General features: G+C 50.1%; 1 protein-coding gene across 1 annotated transcript in view; it reads left to right on the top strand.

Annotated features, from left to right (window-relative positions):
• Positions 1–26,669, top strand: part of DPYSL5 (dihydropyrimidinase like 5) — a 168,771-nt gene that overhangs the window by 57,476 nt on the left and 84,626 nt on the right. The window contains exon 2 of the mRNA XM_063914956.1: positions 9,677–9,941. Within this exon, the coding sequence (XP_063771026.1) occupies positions 9,681–9,941 (261 nt within the window). The 5' untranslated portion in view covers positions 9,677–9,680. The remainder of the gene's footprint in view (positions 1–9,676; positions 9,942–26,669) is intronic.

Raw genomic sequence — 26,669 nt, 5'->3', positions numbered from 1 at the left:
TCCTACAGTGTACACAGTGTAACAATAACACAGCCTCCTACAGTGTACACAGAGTAACAATCACACAGCCTCCTACAGTGTACACAGTGTAACAATAACACAGCCTCCTACAGTGTACACAGAGTAACAATCACACAGCCTCCTACAGTGTACACAGTGTAACAATAACACAGCCTCCTACAGTGTACACAGAGTAACAATCGTACATCCTCCTACAGTGTACACAGTGTTACAATAACACATCCCCCTACAGTGTACATGGTGTAACAATAACACAGCCCCCTACAGTGTGCATGGTGTATCAATCACACATCCTCCTACAGTGTACACGGTGTAACAATAACACATCCTCCTACAGTGTGCACGGTGTAACAATAACACATCCTCCTACAGTGTACATGGTGTAACAATAACACAGCCTCCTCCAGTGTACACAGTGTAACAATAACACATCCCCCTACAGTGTACATGGTGTATCAATCACACTGGGGGTAATTCCGAGTTGATCGCTCGCTACAGATTTTCGCAGCACAGCGATTAGGTAAAAAAATGGCAAAACTGCGCATCGTTGCTGTGCAATGGATCTAGCGAAGAATCCATTCGCACAGCCGATCGCAAGGAGATTGACAGAAAGAGGGCGTTTATGGGTGTCAACTGACCGTTTTCTGGGAGTGGTAGGGAAAACGCAGTTTTTTCAAATGGAAAAGGGGTCGTGTAACATGTCAGACAACATGATCATTTGCTGAAGAGTTTATTTCTGCAGACAGATTTGAAATAGCAGCTATGGTTCAAAAGTTCAAAACTGACTTAGATTCAAGATGGCCAATTTCACGATGGCGCCCATGTTTGGTACACACCCTAAAAGATAGCTCACCTCACCCATACCTTACTGGAGTATTCAGTTTTCCCATTTTCTGCCCACTTTCTTAAAACAAAAGGGTGTACTGCGGCTTTTGAATTACCGTGTGTGTGTGTATAAATACACACACACACACACACACACACACTTCAGTGATCCCTTTGGGGCCAGATTGCAGGCCGTGTATTATACTGGACTCACCCATCTGTGGGCCCGATTCAGACCCGATCGCTGCTGTGCGTTTTCGCACTGTGGGCGATTATCGGACTACTGCGCACGTGTATGCATTTAATTTAGCGGTAGGGGGCAGTATTGCTCCATTTATGGCTATAAGTAAATAATAACATATGGGGCCTAATTCTGAGTTGATCGCAGCAGCAATTTTGTTAGCAGTTGGGCAAAACCATGGCCCTCATTCCGAGTTGTTCGCTCTGTATTTTTCATCGCATCGCAGTGAAAATCCGCTTAGTACGCATGCGCAATGTTCGCACTGCGACTGCGCCAAGTAACTTTACTATGAAGAAAGTATTTTTACTCACGGCTTTTTCTTCGCTCCGGCGATCGTAATGTGATTGACAGGAAATGGGTGTTACTGGGCGGAAACACGGCGTTTCAGGGGCGTGTGGCTGAAAACGCTACCGTTTCCGGAAAAAACGCAGGAGTGGCCGGGGAAACGGTGGGAGTGCCTGGGCGAACGCTGGGTGTGTTTGTGACGTCAACCAGGAACGACAAGCACTGAAATGATCGCACAGGCAGAGTAAGTCTGAAGCTACTCTGAAACTGCTAAGTAGTTAGTAATCGCAATATTGCGAATACATCGGTCGCAATTTTAAGAAGCTAAGATTCACTCCCAGTAGGCGGCGGCTTAGCGTGTGTAACTCTGCTAAATTCGCCTTGCGACCGATCAACTCGGAATGAGGGCCCATGTGCACTGCAGGGGGGGCAGATATAACATGTGCAGAGAGAGTTAGATTTGGGTGGGGTGTATTCAAACTGAAATCTAATTTGCAGCATAAAAATAAAGCAGTCAGTATTTACCCTGCACAGAAACAAAATAACCCACCCAAATCTAACTCTCTCTGCACATGTTATATCTGCCTCCCCTGCAGTGCACATGGTTTTGCCCAACTGCTAACAAAATTCCTGCTGCGATCAACTTGGAATTACCCCCATAGAATCCTATTGTTATGAGAGCCACTCTAAGCCCAGTAACAAGCCATCTGTGCATGTCAGTCTGAGCAGACCCCATGGGAACAGGCGTAACGTTCTCCTCACATAAACCTGCAGCCTTATACTGACCATCCATTAGCAATCACACCGCCACCTACAACAGGCCTGACTCAGAGCTGTAGGTACCCCGTGCCGCTGGGCAGTACGCAGCAGATGCCTCTACACACAGGGCCAGCGGTCTGCTTACTGCCAGGCGTGTCCGGGGCCTGTATTCCCTTCCGTCTCACACTCCACTGAGTCAGGTGAATAAAACATTATCCTGGATGGAGACAGATGTATAATTAATGGGCTGGGAGGCCGGTAGGAAATCAGGAGGAATCCGATAAATACAGGACGATGGTTGTGTCATTTTTAGTCCCGGCCCTACGGACTTGCGATTCTCAGCATGTTGTCATGTGGGGCGCGCCCCTGTCCCCCAACATGTCAGTGGTAAGTCTATGAAACTAGTACACTCATAACATCTGTCATACTGCATTCGATGGTCAGAATCGGTCGGTGGTGCGTCTCCTGCCTCGTCCGGGGAGAAGTAAATCGCGTGATCAGGGATTTCTGAAGCCCCTAGTGCCGAAAACAGGAACGCTGGTTACAATGAGCACTGCACGGCAACTGGAGCATTACGTGAGCAGGGCCGGATTTCCCATTAGGCAGTCTAGACGGATGCCCCTAGGGTACACTGGGTCATAGGGGGCCTGCCGCACCATTTAAATATCATTTATTTATTTTCTAAATAAATCCTTCACTCTGTGCAAGCAGAGCCCGGGGTACAGGGAGGAGATGGGCTCTGCAAATTCTGATTGTGCCGCGGGTCAGCAACTGAAGGGTTAATGACGGTGTGTAGACGCGGGCCGGGCACATGTGACAGGAGCCTGTACTTTGCACGCCATGCGCAGTTGTCACAGTAAAAATATATCTGCGCCCAGTTTGGCCTCAAGGAGATTTCTAGGGGGGGAATTCAATTCTGGGCAAAGGGTGCATGTTGCTGTTGCCACAGCATTTAATCACCGGTAATGACGCCCCTTCTCGCACCCTTCGTCCGGCTAGCCTCATGCATTAGCCCGCATTTTAAATTTTTTTTTTTTTTATTTTATTTCTTATTTCCAGTGAAACGGCAGCTGGAAGCGGGAGAATGGGTTCCCATGTGCAGCCCTCCTGTGTCGTTCCGGCAGTGTTGGGTCATGCGTGTTTAGTAGGGACCCCGACTGGCTGGCGGTGCGGTAAGTCTCTACTTACTGATGTCGGCCAGTATCACGGCAAGCGGAGCATCGGTAATCTACTAATCGGTTTTATAGGAACCTGTAAAAGATTCTCTACCACGGTAATAGATCATCAGTGATTTCAGGGCTGTGTGATAAGTAGAACGCACACGCTTCTGCCACACAAATACTAACTTGTGTTTGTGGACAGTGGAATGAAGACAGGGAATCCAGAGCTATACACACACATACTGCAGACACTGAACCCATGGCTCCAGTGCTGTGAGGCAACAATGCTAGCCACAGTGCCACCGCGCCACCCAATCCTGCAAGAACCTGTGCGTCCAGGCATTGTGTATAGGGTTCCTGCATTTTCCTCTCAAGAGTCACATATATAATCCTCATGTTTCTCTATGGTTTCCTAAATGCCATTTAGATTGTAAGCACTTTGCCACAAATTGAACACACTCGCCTCCATTGTACGGGATCCGGACTGAAAGTCGACAGTAACTAGGTCGACAATGTCTAGGTCGACCACTATTGGTCGACAGTAACTAGGTCGACAGGGTGTCTAGGTCGACAGGGTCTTTAGGTCGACATGTTCTAGGTCGACATGTCAAACGGTCGACATGAGTTTTTCACAATTTTTTTAATTTTTTTGAACCTTTTCATACTTAACGATCCACGTGGACTACGATTGGAACGGTAATCTGTGCCGAGCGAAGCGAAGGCACCATGCGAGGGGACGTGGTGCACTAATTGGGGTTCCCGGTCACTCTACGAAGAAAACGACACCAAAATAACATTAAAAACTCATGTCGACCTTTTGACCTGTCGACCTAGAACATGTCGACCTAAAGACCCTGTCGACCTAGACACCCTGTCGACCTAGTTACTGTCGACCAATAGTGGTCGACCTAGACATTGTCGACCTAGTTACTGTCGACTTTCAATACCACACCCCCATTGTACATGTTTCCCGTAGTCTGCAGCGTCTGATCTTCTGCTGAGGCTGCTGGAGCTAGAAAACACGCTGCCTGCACACATACATGAAAGCACTGGAAAATACTGTCCGGATTATTTATCCAGGTCGCTGCCTGGTTGCCAGTGCTGGGCACAGCTGAGAGTGTTTCCGCTCGGACTGTATATTATTGGGGACCTGTTTGGCCTTCCCCTGGGGTTGGTGATGGGGTGAGATATGATTTATAGTAAATCTGAACTTAATAAATCCAACCTTAATGGTGTGGTCTTTATGTGGAACCCTATGTAGCAGTAACTGGGGATGGGTTGGTCCTTACAGCCTGGGGCTGCCATACTTATCCATGTTGGCTACGTGAGATGTGATCAAATACTGGAAGTGGCAAGTACAGTCTGTCTGCCTCAGGTATCCGGAGAGACGTCCGTCAGTAACACCTCCTGGCAGTGACTCGCACCTCCATCTTCTGCTGTGAATGCATGTGATGTGATAACTGTCTACATGTGTGCAGGAGACTCCCTGAGGAATAAGCCTTTGATTTCCCATGACACTGGCGTGACTGTATAAATACAGTCTCTACACAGCGTCTTCTCAAATGGTGTGTGTGGCATGGTCTTGTCTGGGAGCTCTGTGGATTGCATAATCTTGTTTGAGAAATATGTGCATTGTGTGGTCTTTTCTAAGTAGGAAACTTTTATGATCTTGTCTGAGACTTCTGTGGGTTCACTGATTGTTGTCTGAGAGCTCTCCGGGTTGCCTGGTCTTGTCCGAGAGCTCTGTAGTTTGCCTGGTCTTGTCTGAGAGCTCTGTAGGTTGCCTGGTCTTGTCCGAGAGCTCTGTAGGTTGCCTGGTCTTGTCTGAGAGCTCTGTAGGTTGCCTGGTCTTGTCTGAGAGCTCTGTAGGTTGCCTGGTCTTGTCTGAGAGCTCTGTAGGTTGCCTCGTCTTGCCTGAGAACTCTGTAGGTTGCCTGGTCTTTTCAGAGATCTCTGTAGGTTCCCTGGTCTAGTCTGAGAGCTCTGTAGGTTGCCTCGTCTTGCCCAAGAACTCTGTAGGTTGCCTGGCCTTGTCTGAGAGCTCTGTAGGTTCCCTGGTCTTGTCCGAGAGCTCTGTAGGTTGCCTGGTCTTGTCTGAGAGCTCTGTAGGTTGCCTGGTCTTGTACAAGAGCTGTGTGGGTTTCCTGGTCTTGTTTGAGAGCTCTGTAGGTTGCCTGGTCTTGTACAAGAGCTGTGTAGGTTGCCTGGTCTTGTCCGAGAGATTTGTAGTTTGCCTGGTCTTGTCTTAGAGCTTTGTAGGTTGCCTGGTCCTGTCTGAGAGCTCTGTAGGTTGCCTGGTCTTGTCTGAGAGCTCTGTAGGTTGCCTGGTCTTGTCTGAGAGCTCTGTAGGTTGCCTGGTCTTGTCTGAGAGCTCTGTAGGTTGCCTGGTCTTGTCTGAGAGCTCTGTAGGTTGCCTGGTCTTGTCTGAGAGCTCTGTAGGTTGCCTCGTCTTGCCTGAGAACTCTGTAGGTTGCCTGGTCTTTTCAGTTATCTCTGTAGGTTCCCTGGTCTTGTCTGAGAGCTCTGTAGGTTGCCTCATCTTGCCCAAGAACTCTGTAGGTTGCCTGGCCTTGTCTGAGAGCTCTGTAGGTTGCCTGGTCTTGTCCGAGAGCTCTGTAGGTTGCCTGGTCTTGTCTGAGAGCTCTGTAGGTTGCCTGGTCTTGTACAAGAGCTGTGTAGGTTGCCTGGTCTTGTCCGAGAGCTTTGTAGGCTGCCTGGTCTTGTCTTAGAGCTTTGTAGGTTGCCTGGTCTTGTCTGAGAGCTCTGTAGGTTGCCTGGTCTTGTCTGAGAGCTCTGTAGGTTGCCTGGTCTTGTTGGTAGGTCTCTTGTACTTGTCTGATACTTTGGTGAGCTCCCTGGTGTTGTCTGATACCTTGCAGTTTCGCCCGGTCATGTTTGAAAGCTCTTTGGGTTGACTGGTCTTTGAGATCTTTGTGGGTCCCTGGTCCTGCCTCTACAAGCTCCTTGTTTTTGTCTCAGCATTGCGTAGGTTTCTTGCCTGAAAGGTCTTGCACTTACCTTTCATTCTACAATGGCCTCAGTTCCACAGGTTGCTACTGTATCTTTCTTATAATGTGATATATACAACTAGTGGCCTAGTATTCATCAGTTTTGCTGTTGTTTCATGGTTTGTGCTAAGTAACAGTGCTCACCTGTAAGGATAGATCCCTTTACTGACATGTTGCTTTTTATCTATCCTGCTCCACCAAGCAGTAGAGGTGTGATGTTCTCACGTCTGTGCTCTCGCTGCTCCTGACCGGTTCCCCTATCGGCAATTTTCGACACTTTGATATCTTTGCAGTCATTACCCAGCAGGTTCATGTAGCTGATGTCACAGTACTGTATACTGTTGGCGCATTATCTCCTGTTATTGCTTGGTTCATAGACACATCTGAGACACCAGGAAACGGAAACCGCTTGTTAGTCTATTCCTCATCTGTATCTTGTTAATGCGGCGGTATTTAGAAGGGAGGATTTGGCATTGTACATGTTTCCTGTATTCTGCAATGTCTGAGGCTGCTGGTGCTATAAAACACGCTGTCCGCACACATACATGAAAGCACCGAATACTGTCCGGATTATTTATCCGGGTCACTGCCTGGAGCTTCCGCTCGGACTGTGTCTTATTGGGGACCTGTTTGGCCTTCCCCTGGGGTTGGTGATGGGGTGAGATATGATTTACAGTAAATCTGAACTTAATAAATCCAACCTTAATGGTGTGGTCTTAATGTGGAACACCGTGTAGCGGTAACTCGGGGTGGGTTGGTCCTTACAGCCTGGGGCTGCTTTAGTTATCCATGTTGACTACCTGAGATGTGATCATATACTAGAAGTGGCAGGTACAGACTGACTGCCTCAGGCATCTGGAGAGACGTCCGTCAGTAACACCTCCTGGCGGTGACTCGCACCTCCAGCTTCTGCTGTAAATGTCTAACTGTGTACATGTGTGCAGGAGATCCCTGAGGAATAAGCCTTTCTTACCTGATTTCCCATAACACTGGCGTGACTGCTGGTGATGTTATACAGAATGTCTGACATATTCCAGGAAAACAATCTTAGAGGTATATTGGATGAGCAGGTGATATCACTGGTTCCTTGTGAACGATTGGATTTAAACCATTTACATTCCCAATAGAAGGCTGCCTAATCACACCATAACACACATTTTAAGCACAGTCTCTACACAGTGTCTTCTTACATGGTGTGTGTGGCATGGTCTTGTCTGGGAGTTCTGTGGATTGCCTGATCTTGTTTGAGAAATATGTGCATTGTATGGTCTTTTCTAAGTAGTTTCATGATCTTGTCTGAGACTTCTGTGGGTTCACGGATTGTTGTCTGAGAGCTCTCCGGGTTGCCTGGTCTTGTCTGAGAGATCTGTAAGTTACCTGGTCAGTCTGAGAACTCTGTAGGTTATCTGGTCTAGTCCGAGTGCTGTGTAGGTTGACTGGTCTAGTCCGAGTGCTGTGTAGGTTGACTGGTCTAGTCCGAGAGCTTTGTAGGTTACCTGGTCTTGTATGAGAGCTCTGTAGGTTGCCTGGTCTTGTCCGAGAACTCTGTAGGTTGCCTGGTCTTGTACGAGAGCTCTGTAGGTTACCTGGTCTAGTCCGAGAGCTGTGTAGGTTGCCTGGTCTTGTCCGAGAGCTTTGTAGGTTGCCTGGTCTTGTCTGAGAGTTCTGTAGGTTACCTGGTCTTGTCCAAAAACTCTGTAGGTTGCCTGGTCTTGTCCGAGTGCTCTGTAGATTGCCTGGTCTTGTATGAGAGCTCTGTAGGTTTAGACAAAGACAAAACAAAACAAAACCCCAAGCGCTCTGGTATCTGAAAATAACACTTCTAATTTAGATTGTTAAACACACTAATATCGAATGATTATAGTGACCATTAATAATCACACATCCATGTAGAAGAAAAAAATGTATTGTTTTATTATATTTAAAATATATCTACATAAAGTGACACATTTTATTCATCCTATCTATAATAAAGTGGGTCCTAATACCGGTATACTAACATGTAACAATACAACATATAACATATAATTTTAAGATCAAGAAAAGATCATAAAAAAGTCCAAAAAAGAATTTTGAATTTATGTCTAAAAAGATCTAAAACAATCTGACACCTTGAGGGATTTGAGTGCTTTTATCCCTTCTCTGGTGTAGTAGATGTTAGTCCAAAATAGTTGATAATCTCCTTCCTATGGGAAATCCTATCGGGCTGATGATGTCTATATTACATCAAATGGCATTTCAAATATACAGCCTGATTCGTTCTCCAAAGTTGGGGGTCACCGCAACTTACTTGAAAGTCCGTGGAGAGCAAGGAGAGCAAAGTAATTAATGTCCGCCGGCAGACGTGTTGTGGTGCTCAAGCATCAACTAGTTTCGCCTGTCTCGCAGGCTTCATCAGGATGACTGAATGCACCACCTCTTCCTCCTCTTATGCTCCCTCTAGTCGCGGTTCCCATAGAAACGGGTTTCCTGGTCTTGTTTGAGAGCTCTGTAGGTTGCCTGGTCTTGTTTGAGAGCTCTGCAGGTTGCTTGGTCTAGTCTGAGAGCTCTGTAGGTTGCCTGGTCTTGTCCAAGAGCTGTGTAGGTTGCCTGGTCTTGTCCGAAAGATTAGTAGGTTGCCTGGTCTCGTCTTAGAGCTTTGTAGGTTGCCTGGTCTTTTCTGATAGCTCTGTAGGTTGCCTGGTCTTGTCTAAGATGGTGGTAGGTTCCATGTACTTGTCTGATACTTTGGTGAGCTCCCTGGTGTTGTCTGACACCTTGCTGTTTCGCCCGGTCATGTTTGAAAGCTCTTTGGGTTGACTGGACTTTGAGATCTCTGTGGGTCCCTGGTCCTGCCTCTACAAGCTCCTTGTTTTTGTCTCAGCATTGCGTAGGTTTCTTGCCTGAAAGGTCTTGCACTTACCTTTCATTCTGCAATGGCCTCAGTTCCACAGGTTGTTACTGTATTTTTATTATAATGTAATATATACAACTAGTGTGATAGGAATTCATCAGTTTTGCTGTTGTTTCATGGTTTGTGCTAAGTAACAGTGCTCACCTGTAAGGATAGATTCCTTATATGACCTTTGTTACTTTTTATCTATCCTGCTCCACCCAGCAGCAGAGGTGTGATGTTCTCACGTCTCTGCTCTCGCTGCTTCTGACCGGTTCCCCTATCGGCAAATTACGACACTTTGATATCTTTGCAGCCATTGCGCTGCAGGTTCATATACGTAGCTGATGTCACAGGATGCTGTACTGTACTAGCATTATCTCCTGTTGCTGCTCTGTATTCATAGATACATCTGAGACACCAGGAAACTAAAACCTCTTGTTAGTTTATTCCTTGTCTATATCCTGTTCTGAAGTTGTCCTCTTCTTACTTTCTAATCTTCTAGAGCCATGCATGCCAACTCTGCCATCGTTCGGATCCTCATCAAAGGGGGCAAGGTGGTAAACGATGACTGCACCCAGGAAGCAGATGTGTACATTGAAAATGGGATCATCCAGCAGGTGGGAAGAGAGCTGATGATCCCTGGAGGGGCAAAGGTCATCGATGCCACGGGAAAGCTGGTCATCCCTGGTGGCATAGACACCAGCACCCATTTCCATCAGACCTTCATGAATGCCACTTGCATGGACGACTTCTACAATGGCACCAAGGTAAGAGCGAGACTGTGTAGAGATTGTGTTGTATACGCAGCTTGGTTCACACCCATGCACTCGCCACCCGTGAGGGTGAATCTGTGCTCCCAAAAACATTGGAAGCTGAGCAAAATGCTACAAGAATTGATAGGTGCCATTGTGGTGATGCTCTGCATTGTGCCCATGAGCATTCCTTTAGAGAATGTCTACTACCTCCATGCTTGTTGTGTTGGGTCCACATTTGCTCCATCCTTGATTCCAGGAGAGCAGTGACCAATAAGGTATACGTCTGTTATGGAGGAGGAGGAGTAGATAACGGGGGGGAGATGGTACAGAGAGAAGAGGTACCGCAACGGCAGTGGTTCCTGTGGTTCATGTCCAAGTGACATCTCAGTAATTACATTATAATTACTGAAATAACTCCCCAGGCTATCTCTGAGTACCGCTTTAAGGTTTTATTACACTGCATCCCGGGGGCCTGATCGTATTATTAGAATGTTATTGCAACGTCTCCCACCGCATCCAAGGTTTTTGTTTTTACTCTTAAACTGCTGCTTGTGCAGCCTTATGTATGCCTTAAACCAGTGGTTCTCAAACTCGGTCCTCAGGACCCCACACAGTGCATGTTTTGCAGGTAACCCAGCAGGTGCACAGGCATTAATTACTCACTGACACATTTTAAAAGGTCCACAGGTGGAGCTAATTATTTCACTTGTGATTCTGTGAGGAGACCTGGAAAACATGCACTGTGTGGGGTTCCTGAGGAATGAGTTTGAGAACCTGTGTCTTAAACTAATCCCAGTGGAGAGGGTACATGGGGAGTGTATTGTTTGCATGGTGCACTCTTGTATGTTTGAAGTTGCTGGATGCACCCCACCACACAGATAGTGTGAGACCTGATCTCCACCACATTGGAGCTGGTGCAGAATCAGATCTGAATGTGGAGTGATAACTCCCCGAAGTGTCAGCTGCTCCATCACCCTTCATCTCATGTCAGTGATCTCACAACGAGGAAAAACCATTACGTGTCCTGTGCGAGGACCATATTGTCCTCTACGCGTTTCAGCGCATTTCACCTCTTTCCTCTGAAACGCGTTATTTATTTCTTCTCTCTGTATAAATGTATAAGTAACACTGGGTAATAATCACATTTTGACTGTTGAATCACATTGGTTATGTTTGTTATTACACACTGTTTGTAATTTGTAATGTGTCATTATAATACGACACGAGTGCAAATGAAAGTGAATTAGATGCAAATGTGTTATGTTCCTCTGTGAGCATCACACGGGAATCTTCCTCCCTGCCGCAGTCCTGAAGCGTCTAGCTAGTGCACGTTGACCGTCGCCATCATCAGTCCGTTCGGTTGAACCAGCCGGCCCCCTGGCACCTGCGACAGATACGCCTGCAGACAGATATATAGGTGCCTGGCTCTTCCTTACTGTACCTGGCTTACGCATGTCGGTAAGATATGACCGACTCCACCTATAGACGTACGCGTACAAATATCACTATGTGCGGTACAGAAATTCCGGTGTTCTGGGAGAAAGCAGGTGCATCACCCCCTAAATCATCATCTTTGTACACACTTATACCCCTGTCACACCTAAATCCCGGCTCCCATCAGTAAGTGATCACAGCTGCTCAAACCCCTTACTCAGCGCATGCTGGATTGGGGTTATTCCCGGGTCGTCACCGTCACTCTGCACCCGTGTCTGCCCTGCGTGCCCTGCCCTGAGGCGGCCCTCTGCATACACAGCCAATCAGCATCATTTAAACTTAACCTGGATCGTGCCTTTCACACTGCAGCTAATCCGGGTAACGACCAGGGTCAGATCCCTAGTCATCTGACCCTTTCACACCAAGCCAGGACCTGTGTTGCCCCCAGCAATATCCTGAGTCAGAGGCTCAGTGTGAAAGGGGTATAAATAATCTTCTGTCACTATAACCCAGCAGAGGGGATTAGGCAGAGGTGGAGGGGCGGTCCTCTGTACCGTTACCTCAGTGTCAGTCAGGGGCGCTGTGTGATACAGCAGAGGGGATTAGGCAGAGGCGGAGGGGCGGTCCTCTGTACTTAGGAGGTCTGATCTACCTCAGTGTCAGTCAGGGGCGCTGTGTGATACAGCAGAGGGGATTAGGCAGAGGAGGAGGGGCGGTCCTCTGTACTAAGGAGGTCTGATCTACCTCAGTGTCAGTCAGGGGCGCTGTGTGATATAGCAGAGGGGATTAGGCAGAGGCGGAGGGGCGGTCCTCTGTACTAAGGAGGTCTGATCTACCTTTACCTCAGTGTCAGTCAGGGGCGCTGTGTGATACAGCAGAGGGGATTAGGCAGAGGCGGAGGGGCAGTCCTCTGTACTAAGGAGGTCTGATCTACCTCAGTGTCAGTCAGGGGTGCTGTGTGATACAGCAGAGGGGATTAGGCAGAGGCGGAGGGGCGGTCCTCTGTACCGTTACCCCAGTGTCAGTCAGGGGCGCTGTGTGATACAGCAGAGGGGATTAGGCAGAGGCGGAGGGGCGGTCCTCTGTACCGTTACCTCAGTGTCAGTCAGGGGCGCTGTGTGATACAGCAGAGGGGATTAGGCAGAGGCGGAGGGGCGGTCCTCTGTACCGTTACCTCAGTGTCAGTCAGGGGCGCTGTGTGATACAGCAGAGGGGATTAGGCAGAGGCGGAGGGGCGGTCCTCTGTACCGTTACCCCAGTGTCAGTCAGGGGCGCTGTGTGATACAGCAGAGGGGATTAAGCAGAGGCGGAGGGGCGGTCCTCTGTAACGTTACCCCAGTGTCAGTCAGGGGCGCTGTGTGATACAGCAGAGGGGATTTGGCAGAGGCGGAGGGGCGGTCCTCTGTACCGTTACCCCAGTGTCAGTCAGGGGCGCTGTGTGATACAGCAGAGGGGATTAGGCAGAGGCGGAGGGGCGGTCCTCTGTACCGTTACCCCAGTGTCAGTCAGGGGCGCTGTGTGATACAGCAGAGGGGATTAGGCAGAGGCGGAGGGGCGGTCCTCTGTACCGTTACCCCAGTGTCAGTCAGGGGCGCTGTGTGATACAGCAGAGGGGATTAGGCAGAGGCGGAGGGGCGGTCCTCTGTACCGTTACCTCAGTGTCAGTCAGGGGCGCTGTGTGATACAGCAGAGGGGATTCACTCTTTGAAGAGGGAGGGGCTGTCCTCCCAGTCCTGTCCCATCGACATAGTGGCTGGTTAAGAGTTCTTCTGGGACGTCAGTTTTCTTAAGTACAGTGACTGCTGCTCCAGTGTCCAAAAGGCATTCTAGGGTGTTTCCTGTAGGTAGAGTAAGCATAACAGTACCTTTTATGCGGTCAGTGTAGGTGTCACTTGAGTAGGTGGACCCCGTAGCAGGATTCAGTCATTCCTGTTGTACCGTGAAGTTTGGGACAGAGTCCTTATATTTCAGCCATGTCTGGTATTTTCTGCTTTTCTTCTTCTGATGATCTGAAACCTTGCACCAAAAACATTTACCAGTCATGTCTTCACCCTGCACATTTCTTGTGGTGTAGGGCCTGGAGTTATTTACACCTTTACCTTGATTTTGGACCTTATTTGTCTTGGTGTTAGACTGGGCAGCCTGCACTACATGTATAGTAACAGCTGGTGCTTTGGAAGTTCTCTTATCTCTCCTTTCTTTCTCGTTATCTTGAATCCCTTCTAGGACTTCTACTAGTGAGGTAATGTTCATCAAATTTGCTTCTGGTCGGACTGCATACAACTGCTGCCTGTATTCAAGCAAACAGTCTGGCGTTGTTAGAGTATTCCCTTATGCTGAGGTGAGCAGAATAGAGCTAGAAGTATTAATCCCAGGCCTTGTACTTCTCACAGGTATCAGGAGAGGCCCCAGTCTGGGTGCAGGGATGGGAGTGTCCCCAGTCTGGGTGCAGGGATGGGAGTGTCCCCAGTCTGGGTGCAGGGATGGGAGTACCTCCAGTCTGGGTGCAGGGATGGGAGTGTCCACAGTCTGGGTGCAGGGATGGGAGTACCCCCAGTCTGGGTGCAGGGATGGGAGTACCTCCAGTCTGGGTGCAGGAATGGGAGTGGCCCCAGTCTGGGTGCAGGGATGGGAGTACCTCCAGTCTGGGTGCAGGGATGGGAGTGGCCCCCATCTGGGTGCAGGGATGGGAGTACCTCCAGTCTGGGTGCAGGGATGGGAGTGGCCCCAGTCTGGGTGCAGGGATGGGAGTACCCCCAGTCTGGGTGCAGGGATGGGAGTACCTCCAGTCTGGGTGCAGGGATGGGAGTGGCCCCAGTCTGGGTGCAGGGATGGGAGTACCTCCAGTCCGGGTGCAGGGATGGGAGTGGCCCCCATCTGGGTGCAGGGATGGGAGTACCTCCAGTCTGGGTGCAGGGATGGGAGTGGCCCCAGTCTGGGTGCAGGGATGGGAGTACCCCCAGTCTGGGTGCAGGGATGGGAGTGGCCCCAGTCTGGGTGCAGGGATGGGAGTACCCCCAGTCTGGGTGCAGGGATGGGAGTACCTCCAGTCTGGGTGCAGGGATGGGAGTGTCCCCAGTCTGGGTGCAGGGATGGGAGTGGCCCCCATCTGGGTGCAGGGATGGGAGTACCTCCAGTCTGGGTGCAGGGATGGGAGTGGCCCCAGTCTGGGTGCAGGGATGGGAGTACCCCCAGTCTGGGTGCAGGGATGGGAGTGGCCCCAGTCTGGGTGCAGGGATGGGAGTGGCCCCAGTCTGGGTGCAGGGATGGGAGTGGCCCCAGTCTGGGTGCAGGGATGGGAGTGGCCCCAGTCTGGGTGCAGGGATGGGAGTACCTCCAGTCTGGGTGCAGGGATGGGAGTACCTCTAGTCTGGGTGCAGGGATGGGAGTACCTCCAGTCTGGGTGCAGGGATGGGAGTGGCCCCCATCTGGGTGCAGGGATGGGAGTGGCCCCAGTCTGGGTGCAGGGATGGGAGTACCCCCAGTCTGGGTGCAGGGATGGGAGTACCTCCAGTCTGGGTGCAGGGATGGGAGTACCTCCAGTCTGGGTGCAGGGATGGGAGTACCTCCAGTCTGGGTGCAGGGATGGGAGTACCTCCAGTCTGGGTGCAGGGATGGGAGTACCTCCAGTCTGGGTGCAGGGATGGGAGTGTCCCCAGTCTGGGTGCAGGGATGGGAGTGGCCCCAGTCTGGGTGCTTTCGATTGTCAGTTCCTCAGTACCTATCATTACATAACCAGCCCAGACACCTCCCTTCTTTATCCTCTGCAGCACAGGAGGGGATAAATGTGAGGCACTTTGTGTCTGCAGCCTGCCTAATGCTGAGACACATGGAGGTATCCAGGGGTGGGATGAGAGAGGGAGATCAGTGGGAGACAGTGCTGAGGTTCCATCATCCGCTGCTGAGCCAGACACCGTGATCTGAATTATTAATGCACAGATTCCCTGACACACGCACAGCAGAGGCAGAGCTGACACAGGCACAGCAGGGACATAACTGACACACGTACAGCAGAGGCAGAGCTGACACACGCACAGTAGAGACATATCTGACACACGCACAGTAGAGACATAGCTGACACACGCACAGTAGAGACATAGCTGACACACGCACAGTAGAGACATAGCTGACACACGCACAGCAGAGGCATAGCTGACACACGCACAGTAGAGACATAGCTGACACACGCACAGTAGAGACATAGCTGACACACGCACAGCAGAGGCATAGCTGACACACGCACAGTAGAGACATAACTGACACACGCACAGCAGAGGCATAGCTGACACACGCACAGTAGAGACATAGCTGACACACGCACAGTAGAGACATAGCTGACACACGCACAGCAGAGGCATAGCTGACACACGCACAGTAGAGACATAGCTGACACACGCACAGTAGAGACATAGCTGACACACGCACAGCAGAGGCATAGCTGACACACGCACAGTAGAGACATAGCTGACACACGCACAGCAGAGGCATAGCTGACACACGCACAGTAGAGACATAGCTGACACACGCACAGTAGAGACATAGCTGACACACGCACAGTAGAGACATAGCTGACACACGCACAGTAGAGACATAGCTGACACATGCACAGTAGAGACATAGCTGACACACGCACAATAGAGACATAATTGACACACGCGCAGCAGAGGCATAGCTGACACACGCACAGTAGAGACATAACTGACACACGCACAATAGAGACATAGTTGACACACGCACAGCAGAGGCATAACTGACACACGCACAGCAGGGACATAACTGAATCACGCACACCAGGGACATAGCTGACACACGTACAGCAGAGGCAGAGCTGACACACGCACACAGAGACATAGCTGACACATGCACAGTAGAGACATAACTGACACATGCACAATAGAGACATAGTTGACACACGCACAGCAGAGGCATAGCTGAAACACGCACAGCAGAGGCAGAGCTAACATACACACAGCAGAGGCATAGCTGACACACGCACAGCAGAGCTGACATACGCACAGCAGAGGCATAGCTGACACACACACAGAAGGGACATAACTGACACACGCACAGCAGAGGAAGAGCTAACACACGGTAGGGACATAGCTGATACACGCACAGTAGAGACATAGCTGACACACGCACAGCAGAGGCAGAGCTGACACACAAACACAGCAGAGGCATAGCTGACACAGGCACAGCAGGAACAGCAGGAACATAACTGATACAGGCACAGCAGAGGCATAGCTGACAGACAAACAGCAGGGGTATAACTGACACACGCACAGCAGAGGCATAGCTGACACAGGCACAGTAGGTACATAACTGACATGCACAGCAGAGGCATAGCTGACACAAGCACAGCAGGATCATAACTGACACAGGCACAGCAAAGGATAGCTGATACATGCACAGCAGAGGCATAGCTGACACGGTCACAGCAGGGACATAAGTGACGCAGGCTAAGCAGGGACATAACTGACACAGGCACAGCAGAGGTATAGCTGACACAGGCACAGCAGGGATATAACTGACACACACACACAGCAGGAACATAGCTGACACACAAATAGCAGGGACATAACCTACACAGGCACAGCAGGAACATAACTGACACAGGCACAGCAGAGGAATAGCTGATACAGGCACAGCAGTGGCATAGCTGAGAAGCGCACAGCAGAGACATAGCTGAGACACGCATAGTAGAGACACAGCTGAGACACGGACAGCAGAGACATAGCTGAGACACGGACAGCAGAGACATAGCTGACATACGCACAGCAGGGACATAACTGACACACGCACAGTGAAGGCATAGCTGACACACGTACAGCAGAGGCATAACTTACACAGGCCCAGCAGGGACATAACTGACAAGCACAGCAGGGGCATAGCTGACACATGCACAGCAGGGGCATAGCTGACACATGCACAGCAGGGGCATAGCTGACACACGCACAGCAGGGGCATAACTGACACATGCACAGCAGGGACATAACTGACACATGCACAGCAGGGGCATAACTGACACATGCACAGCAGGAACATAACTGACACAGGCACAGCAGAGACATAGCTGATACAGGCACAGCAAAGGAAAAGCTGACACATGAACAGCAGGGGCATAACTGACACAGGCACAGAAGGGACATAACTGACACAGGCACAGCAGCGGCATAGCTGACACAGGCACAGCAGAGGCATAGCTGACACAGGCACAGCAGAGACATAGCTGACACATGCACAGCAGAGACATAGCTTACACGCACAGTAGAAGCAGAGCTGACACACGCACAGCAAAGCCAGAGCTGATACGCATAGCCGAGGCATAACTGACACACGCACAGCAGAGACATAGCTGAGAAAATGCACAGTAGAGACATAGCTGACATACGCACAGCAGAGGCATAGCTGACACACGCACAGTAGAGACATAGCTGACACACGCACAGCAGAGGCATAGCTGACACACGCACAGTAGAGACATAGCTGACACACGCACAGTAGAGACATAGCTGACACACGCACAGTAAAGACATAGCTGACACACGCACAGTAGAGACATAGCTGACACATGCACAGTAGAGACATAGCTGACACACGCACAATAGAGACATAATTGACACACGCGCAGCAGAGGCATAGCTGACACACGCACAGTAGAGACATAACTGACACACGCACAATAGAGACATAGTTGACACACGCACAGCAGAGGCATAACTGACACACGCACAGCAGGGACATAACTGAATCACGCACACCAGGGACATAGCTGACACACGTACAGCAGAGGCAGAGCTGACACACGCACACAGAGACATAGCTGACACATGCACAGTAGAGACATAACTGACACATGCACAATAGAGACATAGTTGACACACGCACAGCAGAGGCATAGCTGAAACACGCACAGCAGAGGCAGAGCTAACATACACACAGCAGAGGCATAGCTGACACACGCACAGCAGAGCTGACATACGCACAGCAGAGGCATAGCTGACACACACACAGAAGGGACATAACTGACACACGCACAGCAGAGGAAGAGCTAACACACGGTAGGGACATAGCTGATACACGCACAGTAGAGACATAGCTGACACACGCACAGCAGAGGCAGAGCTGACACACAAACACAGCAGAGGCATAGCTGACACAGGCACAGCAGGAACAGCAGGAACATAACTGATACAGGCACAGCAGAGGCATAGCTGACAGACAAACAGCAGGGGTATAACTGACACACGCACAGCAGAGGCATAGCTGACACAGGCACAGTAGGTACATAACTGACATGCACAGCAGAGGCATAGCTGACACAAGCACAGCAGGATCATAACTGACACAGGCACAGCAAAGGATAGCTGATACATGCACAGCAGAGGCATAGCTGACACGGTCACAGCAGGGACATAAGTGACGCAGGCTAAGCAGGGACATAACTGACACAGGCACAGCAGAGGTATAGCTGACACAGGCACAGCAGGGATATAACTGACACACACACACAGCAGGAACATAGCTGACACACAAATAGCAGGGACATAACCTACACAGGCACAGCAGGAACATAACTGACACAGGCACAGCAGAGGAATAGCTGATACAGGCACAGCAGTGGCATAGCTGAGAAGCGCACAGCAGAGACATAGCTGAGACACGCATAGTAGAGACACAGCTGAGACACGGACAGCAGAGACATAGCTGAGACACGGACAGCAGAGACATAGCTGACATACGCACAGCAGGGACATAACTGACACACGCACAGTGAAGGCATAGCTGACACACGTACAGCAGAGGCATAACTTACACAGGCCCAGCAGGGACATAACTGACAAGCACAGCAGGGGCATAGCTGACACATGCACAGCAGGGGCATAGCTGACACATGCACAGCAGGGGCATAGCTGACACACGCACAGCAGGGGCATAACTGACACATGCACAGCAGGGACATAACTGACACATGCACAGCAGGGGCATAACTGACACATGCACAGCAGGAACATAACTGACACAGGCACAGCAGAGACATAGCTGATACAGGCACAGCAAAGGAAAAGCTGACACATGAACAGCAGGGGCATAACTGACACAGGCACAGAAGGGACATAACTGACACAGGCACAGCAGCGGCATAGCTGACACAGGCACAGCAGAGGCATAGCTGACACAGGCACAGCAGAGACATAGCTGACACATGCACAGCAGAGACATAGCTTACACGCACAGTAGAAGCAGAGCTGACACACGCACAGCAAAGCCAGAGCTGATACGCATAGCCGAGGCATAACTGACACACGCACAGCAGAGACATAGCTGAGAAAATGCACAGTAGAGACATAGCTGACATACGCACAGCAGAGGCATAGCTGACACACGCATAGCAGGAACATAACTGACACATGTACAGTAGAGGCATCGCTGAGACAGGCACAGCAGAGGCATAGTTGACACAGGCACAACAGGGACATAACTGACACAGGCACAGCAGGTACATAACTGACACAGGCACAGCAGAGGTATAGCTGACAAACACACTTCAAAGACATAGTTGACACACGCACAGCAGAGGAAAAGCTGACACAGGCACAGCAGAGGCATAACTGACACACGCACATTAGGGACATTACTGACACACGTACAGCAGGGACATATCTCACACGGGCACAGAAGAGACATAATTAACACACGCATAGCAGGGTCATAACTTACACAGGCACAGCAGGAACATATCCGACACAGGCACAGCAAAGGGAAAGATGATACAGGCACAGCAGAGAGATAGCTGATACACTAACAGCAGGGGTATAACTGACACACGCACAGCAGAGTCATAACTGACAGGCACAGCAGGAACATAACTGACACATGCACAGCAGGGACATAACTTACACATAAACAGCATGGGCATAACTGACACAGGAACAGCAGGGACATAATTGATACAGGCACGGTAGGGTCATAATTGACACAGGCACAGCAGAGACATAGCTGACACTCGCACAACAGAGGCATAGCTGACACATGCACAGCAGAGGTATAACTGACACACACAGCATGGACATAACTGGCAAAGGCACAGCAGAGACATAGCTGACACACACACACACACACACACACACACACACACACACACACACACACACACACAGACATAGCTGACACAGGTTAAATAGAGACATAACTGACACAGGCACAGCAGGAACATAACTGACACAGGCACAGCATGGACATAATTGACACAGGCACAGCAGGGACATAACTGACACAGGCACAGCAGGGACATAACTAACACAGTCACAGCAGGGACATAGTTGACACACGCAAAGCAGGGTCATAGTTTACACACGCACAGCAGAGGCATAACTGACACATGCACAGCGGAGACATAGCTGACACATGCACAGCTGAGACATAGCTGACACACGCACAGCTGAGACATAGCTGAGACACGCACAGTAGAGACATAACTGACCCAGGCACAGCAGTGACATAACTGACCCAGGCACAGCAGGAACATAACTGACACAGGCACAGCAGGGACATAACTGACACAGGCACAGCAGGGACATAACTGACACAGGCACAGCAGGGACATAGTTGACATACGCAAAGCAGGGACATAGTTTACACACCCACAGCAGAAGCATAGCTGACACATGCACAGCGGAGACATAGCTGACACACGCACATCTGAGACATAACTGACACACGCACAGCTGAGACATAGCTGAGACACACACAGCTGAGACATAGCTGAGACACGCACAGCTGAGACATAGCAGAGACACGCACAGCAGGAACACAACTGACACAGACACAGCAGGGACATAACTGACACAGGCACAGCAGGGACATAACTGACACAGGCACAGCAGGGACATAACTGACACAGGCACAGCAGGGACATAACTGACACAGGCACAGCAGGGACATAGTTGACACACGCAAAGCAGGGTCATAGTTTACACATGCACAGCAGAGGCATAACTGACACATGCACAGCGGAGACATAGCTGACACACGCACAGCTGAGACATAGCTGACACACGCACAGCTGAGACATAGCTGAGACACGCACAGTAGAGACATAGCTGACACACGCACAGCAGTGACATAACTGACACAGGCACAGCAGGGACATAACTGACACAGGCACAGCAGGAACATAACTGACACAGGCACAGCAGGGACATAACTGACACAGGCACAGCAGGAACATAACTGACACAGGCACAGCAGAGACATAACTGACTCAGGCACAGCAGGGACATAACTGACACAGGCACAGCAGGGACATAACTGACACAGGCACAGCAGGGACATAACTGACACAGGCACAGCAGGGACATAACTAACACAGTCACAGCAGGGACATAGTTGACACACGCAAAGCAGGGTCATAGTTTACACACGCACAGCAGAGGCATAACTGACACATGCACAGCGGAGACATAGCTGACACACGCACAGCTGAGACATAGCTGACACACGCACAGCTGAGACATAGCTGAGACACGCACAGTAGAGACATAGCTGACACACGCACAGCAGTGACATAACTGACCCAGGCACAGCAGGAACATAACTGACACAGGCACAGCAGGGACATAACTGACACAGGCACAGCAGGGACATAGTTGACATACGCAAAGCAGGGACATAGTTTACACACCCACAGCAGAAGCATAGCTGACACATGCACAGCGGAGACATAGCTGACACACGCACATCTGAGACATAACTGACACACGCACATCTGAGACATAGCTGAGACACGCACAGCTGAGACATAGCTGAGACACGCACAGCAGGAACACAACTGACACAGACACAGCAGGGACATAACTGACACAGGCACAGCAGGGACATAACTGACACAGGCACAGCAGGGACATAACTGACACAGGCACAGCAGGGACATAGTTGACACACGCAAAGCAGGGTCATAGTTTACACATGCACAGCAGAGGCATAACTGACACATGCACAGCGGAGACATAGCTGAGACACGCACAGCTGAGACATAGCAGAGACACGCACAGCAGGAACACAACTGACACAGACACAGCAGGGACATAACTGACACAGGCACAGCAGGGACATAACTGACACAGGCACAGCAGGGACATAACTGACACAGGCACAGCAGGGACATAGTTGACACACGCAAAGCAGGGTCATAGTTTACACATGCACAGCAGATGCATAACTGACACATGCACAGCGGAGACATAGCTGACACACGCACAGCTGAGACATAGCTGACACACGCACAGCTGAGACATAGCTGAGACACGCACAGTAGAGACATAGCTGACACACGCACAGCAGTGACATAACTGACACAGGCACAGCAGGAACATAACTGACACAGGCACAGCAGGGACATAACTGACAGGCACAGCAGGAACATAACTGACACAGGCACAGCAGGGACATAACTGACACAGGCACAGCAGGAACATAACTGACACAGGCACAGCAGAGACATAACTGACACAGGCACAGCAGGGACATAGTTGACATACGCAAAGCAGGGACATAGTTTACACACCCACAGCAGAGGCATAACTGACACATGCACAGCGGAGACATAGCTGACACACGCACATCTGAGACATAACTGACACATGCACAGCTGAGACATAGCTGAGACACGCACAGCAGGAACATAACTGACACAGGCACAGTAGGAACATAACTGACACAGGCACAGCAGAGACATAACTGACACAGGCACAGCAGGGACATAGTTGACACACGCAAAGCAGGGACATAGTTTACACACCCACAGCAGAGGCATAACTGACACATGCACAGCGGAGACATAGCTGACACACGCACATCTGAGACATAACTGACACATGCACAGCTGAGACATAGCTGAGACACGCACAGCAGGAACATAACTGACACAGGCACAGTAGGAACATAACTGACACAGGCACAGCAGAGACATAACTGACACAGGCACAGCAGGGACATAGTTGACATACGCAAAGCAGGGACATAGTTTACACACCCACAGCAGAGGCATAACTGACACATGCACAGCGGAGACATAGCTGACACACGCACAGCTGAGACATAACTGACACATGCACAGCTGAGACATAGCTGAGACACGCACAGCAGGAACACAACTGACACAGGCACAGCAGGGACATAACTGACAAGCAGGGACATAACTGACGTGCTTCTCCGTGTGTGTAGCTAAACCCGAGGGTAGTGTCGGTGAGGGACGTTACACATACAGGAGGCTGTGTGGCTGTACATGACCTCATGAGCACGGCTGCAGAACACTCTGCGGTCTGCCCTTCAGACGTCTTTCTCCTGGGCTGAGTCCATTTATCTGAGTACCCAGACGTTGTGTGTCAGCTGGTGCAGGATCGGCGTAAGACCCAGGGTAAATGTGGGCTTCCCAGGGGATGTTCATGCCACGTTGCCTTCAGCTTCACATGACATACAATACTATATGCACTGATGATGGGCAGAGGCAGCTTCCTCTTCATGAGCAGCGGAGTATGAAGCAGGGCGTTCCCCCTGACTGCCCTTCCACTGGGTGCAAAAGGAGATTTATCATAAAGTACCAACCAATCAGCTCCGCACTGTCATTTGTCAAACACAGCCTGTAGCATGGAAGTTAGGAGCTGATTGGTTGGTATCTCTCTCCACATTATCGCTCCACGCTTTAGGAGTGTCATGGGTGTCTCTCGCCCACATTGGAGGCCATACTCGGATGGGAAATCTGCACTTACCATAGGGCTGGCGCAGGTTTCGATGGTGCGTTCGAATGTGGCGTCTAAAGACGGACCAGGCGGTATTACAGCGTATTAATAAGCTCACAGTGGAGGCATGCAAATTCGGAGGCACGGCTGTGTGCCGGGGGGTGGGGGTGGGGGGCTGGCACTGGCAGGACACCGCCATTGTTGAAGTCCAGTGAATTCCCTGATGCGGTACAAAGACCAGCGGTAACTGCTAGAGGCTATAAACAGATGTAAGGATAGCACATTGCCTTATTTACCCCCCAAAATAACCCTTTCATAGCTGATCCTATGGGCCTGACTCAGAGGTGTATGTGCTGCCAGTGTCGGGTGCGGTGGAGCGAACATTTGGTACCGCACATGCGTGTAAGACGCACCGCGCATGTGTGTGTAGTCGCATTTATTACTCCAGCACAGGGAGAAGGGTATAGAAACTGTAGTGGGCGTGTCCTGGGCGGTGCCTGGGAGGCGGCTGGTAGCGCACGCACGAATGGCCCGTTCAGTTGGCGTGGTATGTGGGTGTCGGAGGCATGTCAGCGCAAGCGGCTGCGTACACAGACGCACAGCCGCAGACACAGGAGGCCATGGTCAGAAGGAGACGCTGCAGCTGCCATAGGGGTGATGCAAGGTACAATGCTGCAGCAGACGGTGGCGTGTAGGGACGCACCAGTCAGTATTACAGCGTACACGGGCGCTGACAGTGAGGTGTCAGCCCTCCCACATTCGACCACACAGGGTTACACCGGGGAAGGGAAGTTGTCAGAAGACGTTTCTGAATAAGCCGCTATCACTTTGTGCGCCGGTAACGTGCCAGTAATTATTTGCGCTATTCCCACACATATTTTAAGTTGTTTTTCCCCCAGAATACTGTGAACCCCCCCTGAGTGTGTAGGTGCCAGGATGGGTCGGGCCAGGCATTCTGCGGTGCCGGGTGAGATTGTCACCAGACTAAGTGGCCGCTTCGTGTGATAGATGGGACTCCCCTCTGTCATATCACACTGAGACCTGGGGGTCTATGTACGAAGCCTTGGAGAGAAATAAAGTGGAGAGAGATATAGTAGCAACCAATCAGCTCCTAACTGCCTTGTTACAGGCGGCGTTTGAAAAATGACAGGTGATTGGTTGGTACTTTATCTCTCTCCGAGGCTCAGTATAGACATCCCTGAATTCTTAGGTCCCTTCCCCAATTCCCTAACTTGCGCCCTGGTGCGTGTAGCGCCCCGGTGCCATGATGTAATCAAGCTCCGCCCCCTCCTGCTTCCTGCTATCATGGGTCAGACTTTTGGGTAAGTTGCCGCCTCCCCTGCACTGACGGCAATAAGAATGCCATACTTCTCTGGTAGTGACACGATGACGGCCTCCTCTCCCATGCTGTAATGTGTGGGTACTACCGTCCACTAGGGTTTATAGAGCGTACATTAGATGTAGAACGAGTCACAAGCTAAGCAATCCGGCCGTGTCCGTACACCTGCCATCTACCTACCTCACTCCTCCTCACACGCCTGTAAGCCGCAGGGCAGGGGAGTGTCCTCTGTCCGTGTCTCTGTGGTGCCCGTGTCGGCAGATGTCGCAGGGGTGCCATGGCGGTTCAGCTGGTAGGTGATAGGGACCACAAAACTGAAGAGTTGTGAATCCCTAGCAGATGGCGCAAAGAAGAGCAGCCCGTAGGCCGGTTCACCACAACAGAACCTCACCAAAAAGTTAAAATAGCACAAATTTAAATACAAATTTGTGGGACCCAGAATAACAGGCGCTTAACAGCATGTATATATAGATATACTTAGCAACACGTCCCTGAAATGTGCAGGAAAGATGGAGCTTCAAATTACCGTGTGGACGGGCGTATTCCCTTTTCTCAAGCAATTCTTTCTCCTCAGATCGATGTTGACATGAAAAAAAATGGTATATATATATGTGTAGTAATGTTTAAACAGTGAATGAGTCTCTCTCAATGTCATAAATATTAAACACAGAAAGGGCAATATTCATCCATCGATGAGGCGTACCCCAACTCACTTTCCAAACGAGAGAGAGAAGCCTATCAAGGTATCTTTTCTATCCACCTCTGTGTTAGAAATCACAGGTTTAGGTGATGAACCCTCTTTGCCAAGGAAATAAGCGTACCTCACTCACACAAAAAGGGGGTAGTTGAAACACATAAAGGTATCTTTCATGCTCTGTAAGTTGAATGTAAGGTGTACCCTACTCACGGAAATAAAGATTATATTCAAACACATCTGGGTTTCTTTTGATGGTCAAACGTGTTGGTAATTGGCAATGATTTTCCTCATATGTGAGTGAATCCCAAAATCAAAAAAAATATGATTCACGATATGTCCACATGAAAAAGGTTTGTATTTTATTAAAAAACGCCCCGTACAAAAGGGGTGAGCACAATGAACACGACCAGGTGGACCAGCTGAGAGTGTGGACCTTCTACTATACCATTTAGGTATGAACTGTTATTGCTTTTAACAAAAATTTTTTTTTTTTTTTATATATGTCCTGGACTTAAAATATCTTTGTATGT

The sequence above is a fragment of the Pseudophryne corroboree genome, chromosome 4, assembly GCF_028390025.1.
Source record: "Pseudophryne corroboree isolate aPseCor3 chromosome 4, aPseCor3.hap2, whole genome shotgun sequence".
Taxonomy (NCBI): Eukaryota; Metazoa; Chordata; class Amphibia; order Anura; family Myobatrachidae; genus Pseudophryne; species Pseudophryne corroboree.
Note: the sequence above shows the minus strand (reverse complement) of the source record. Positions and strands in the feature narration are given on the sequence as shown.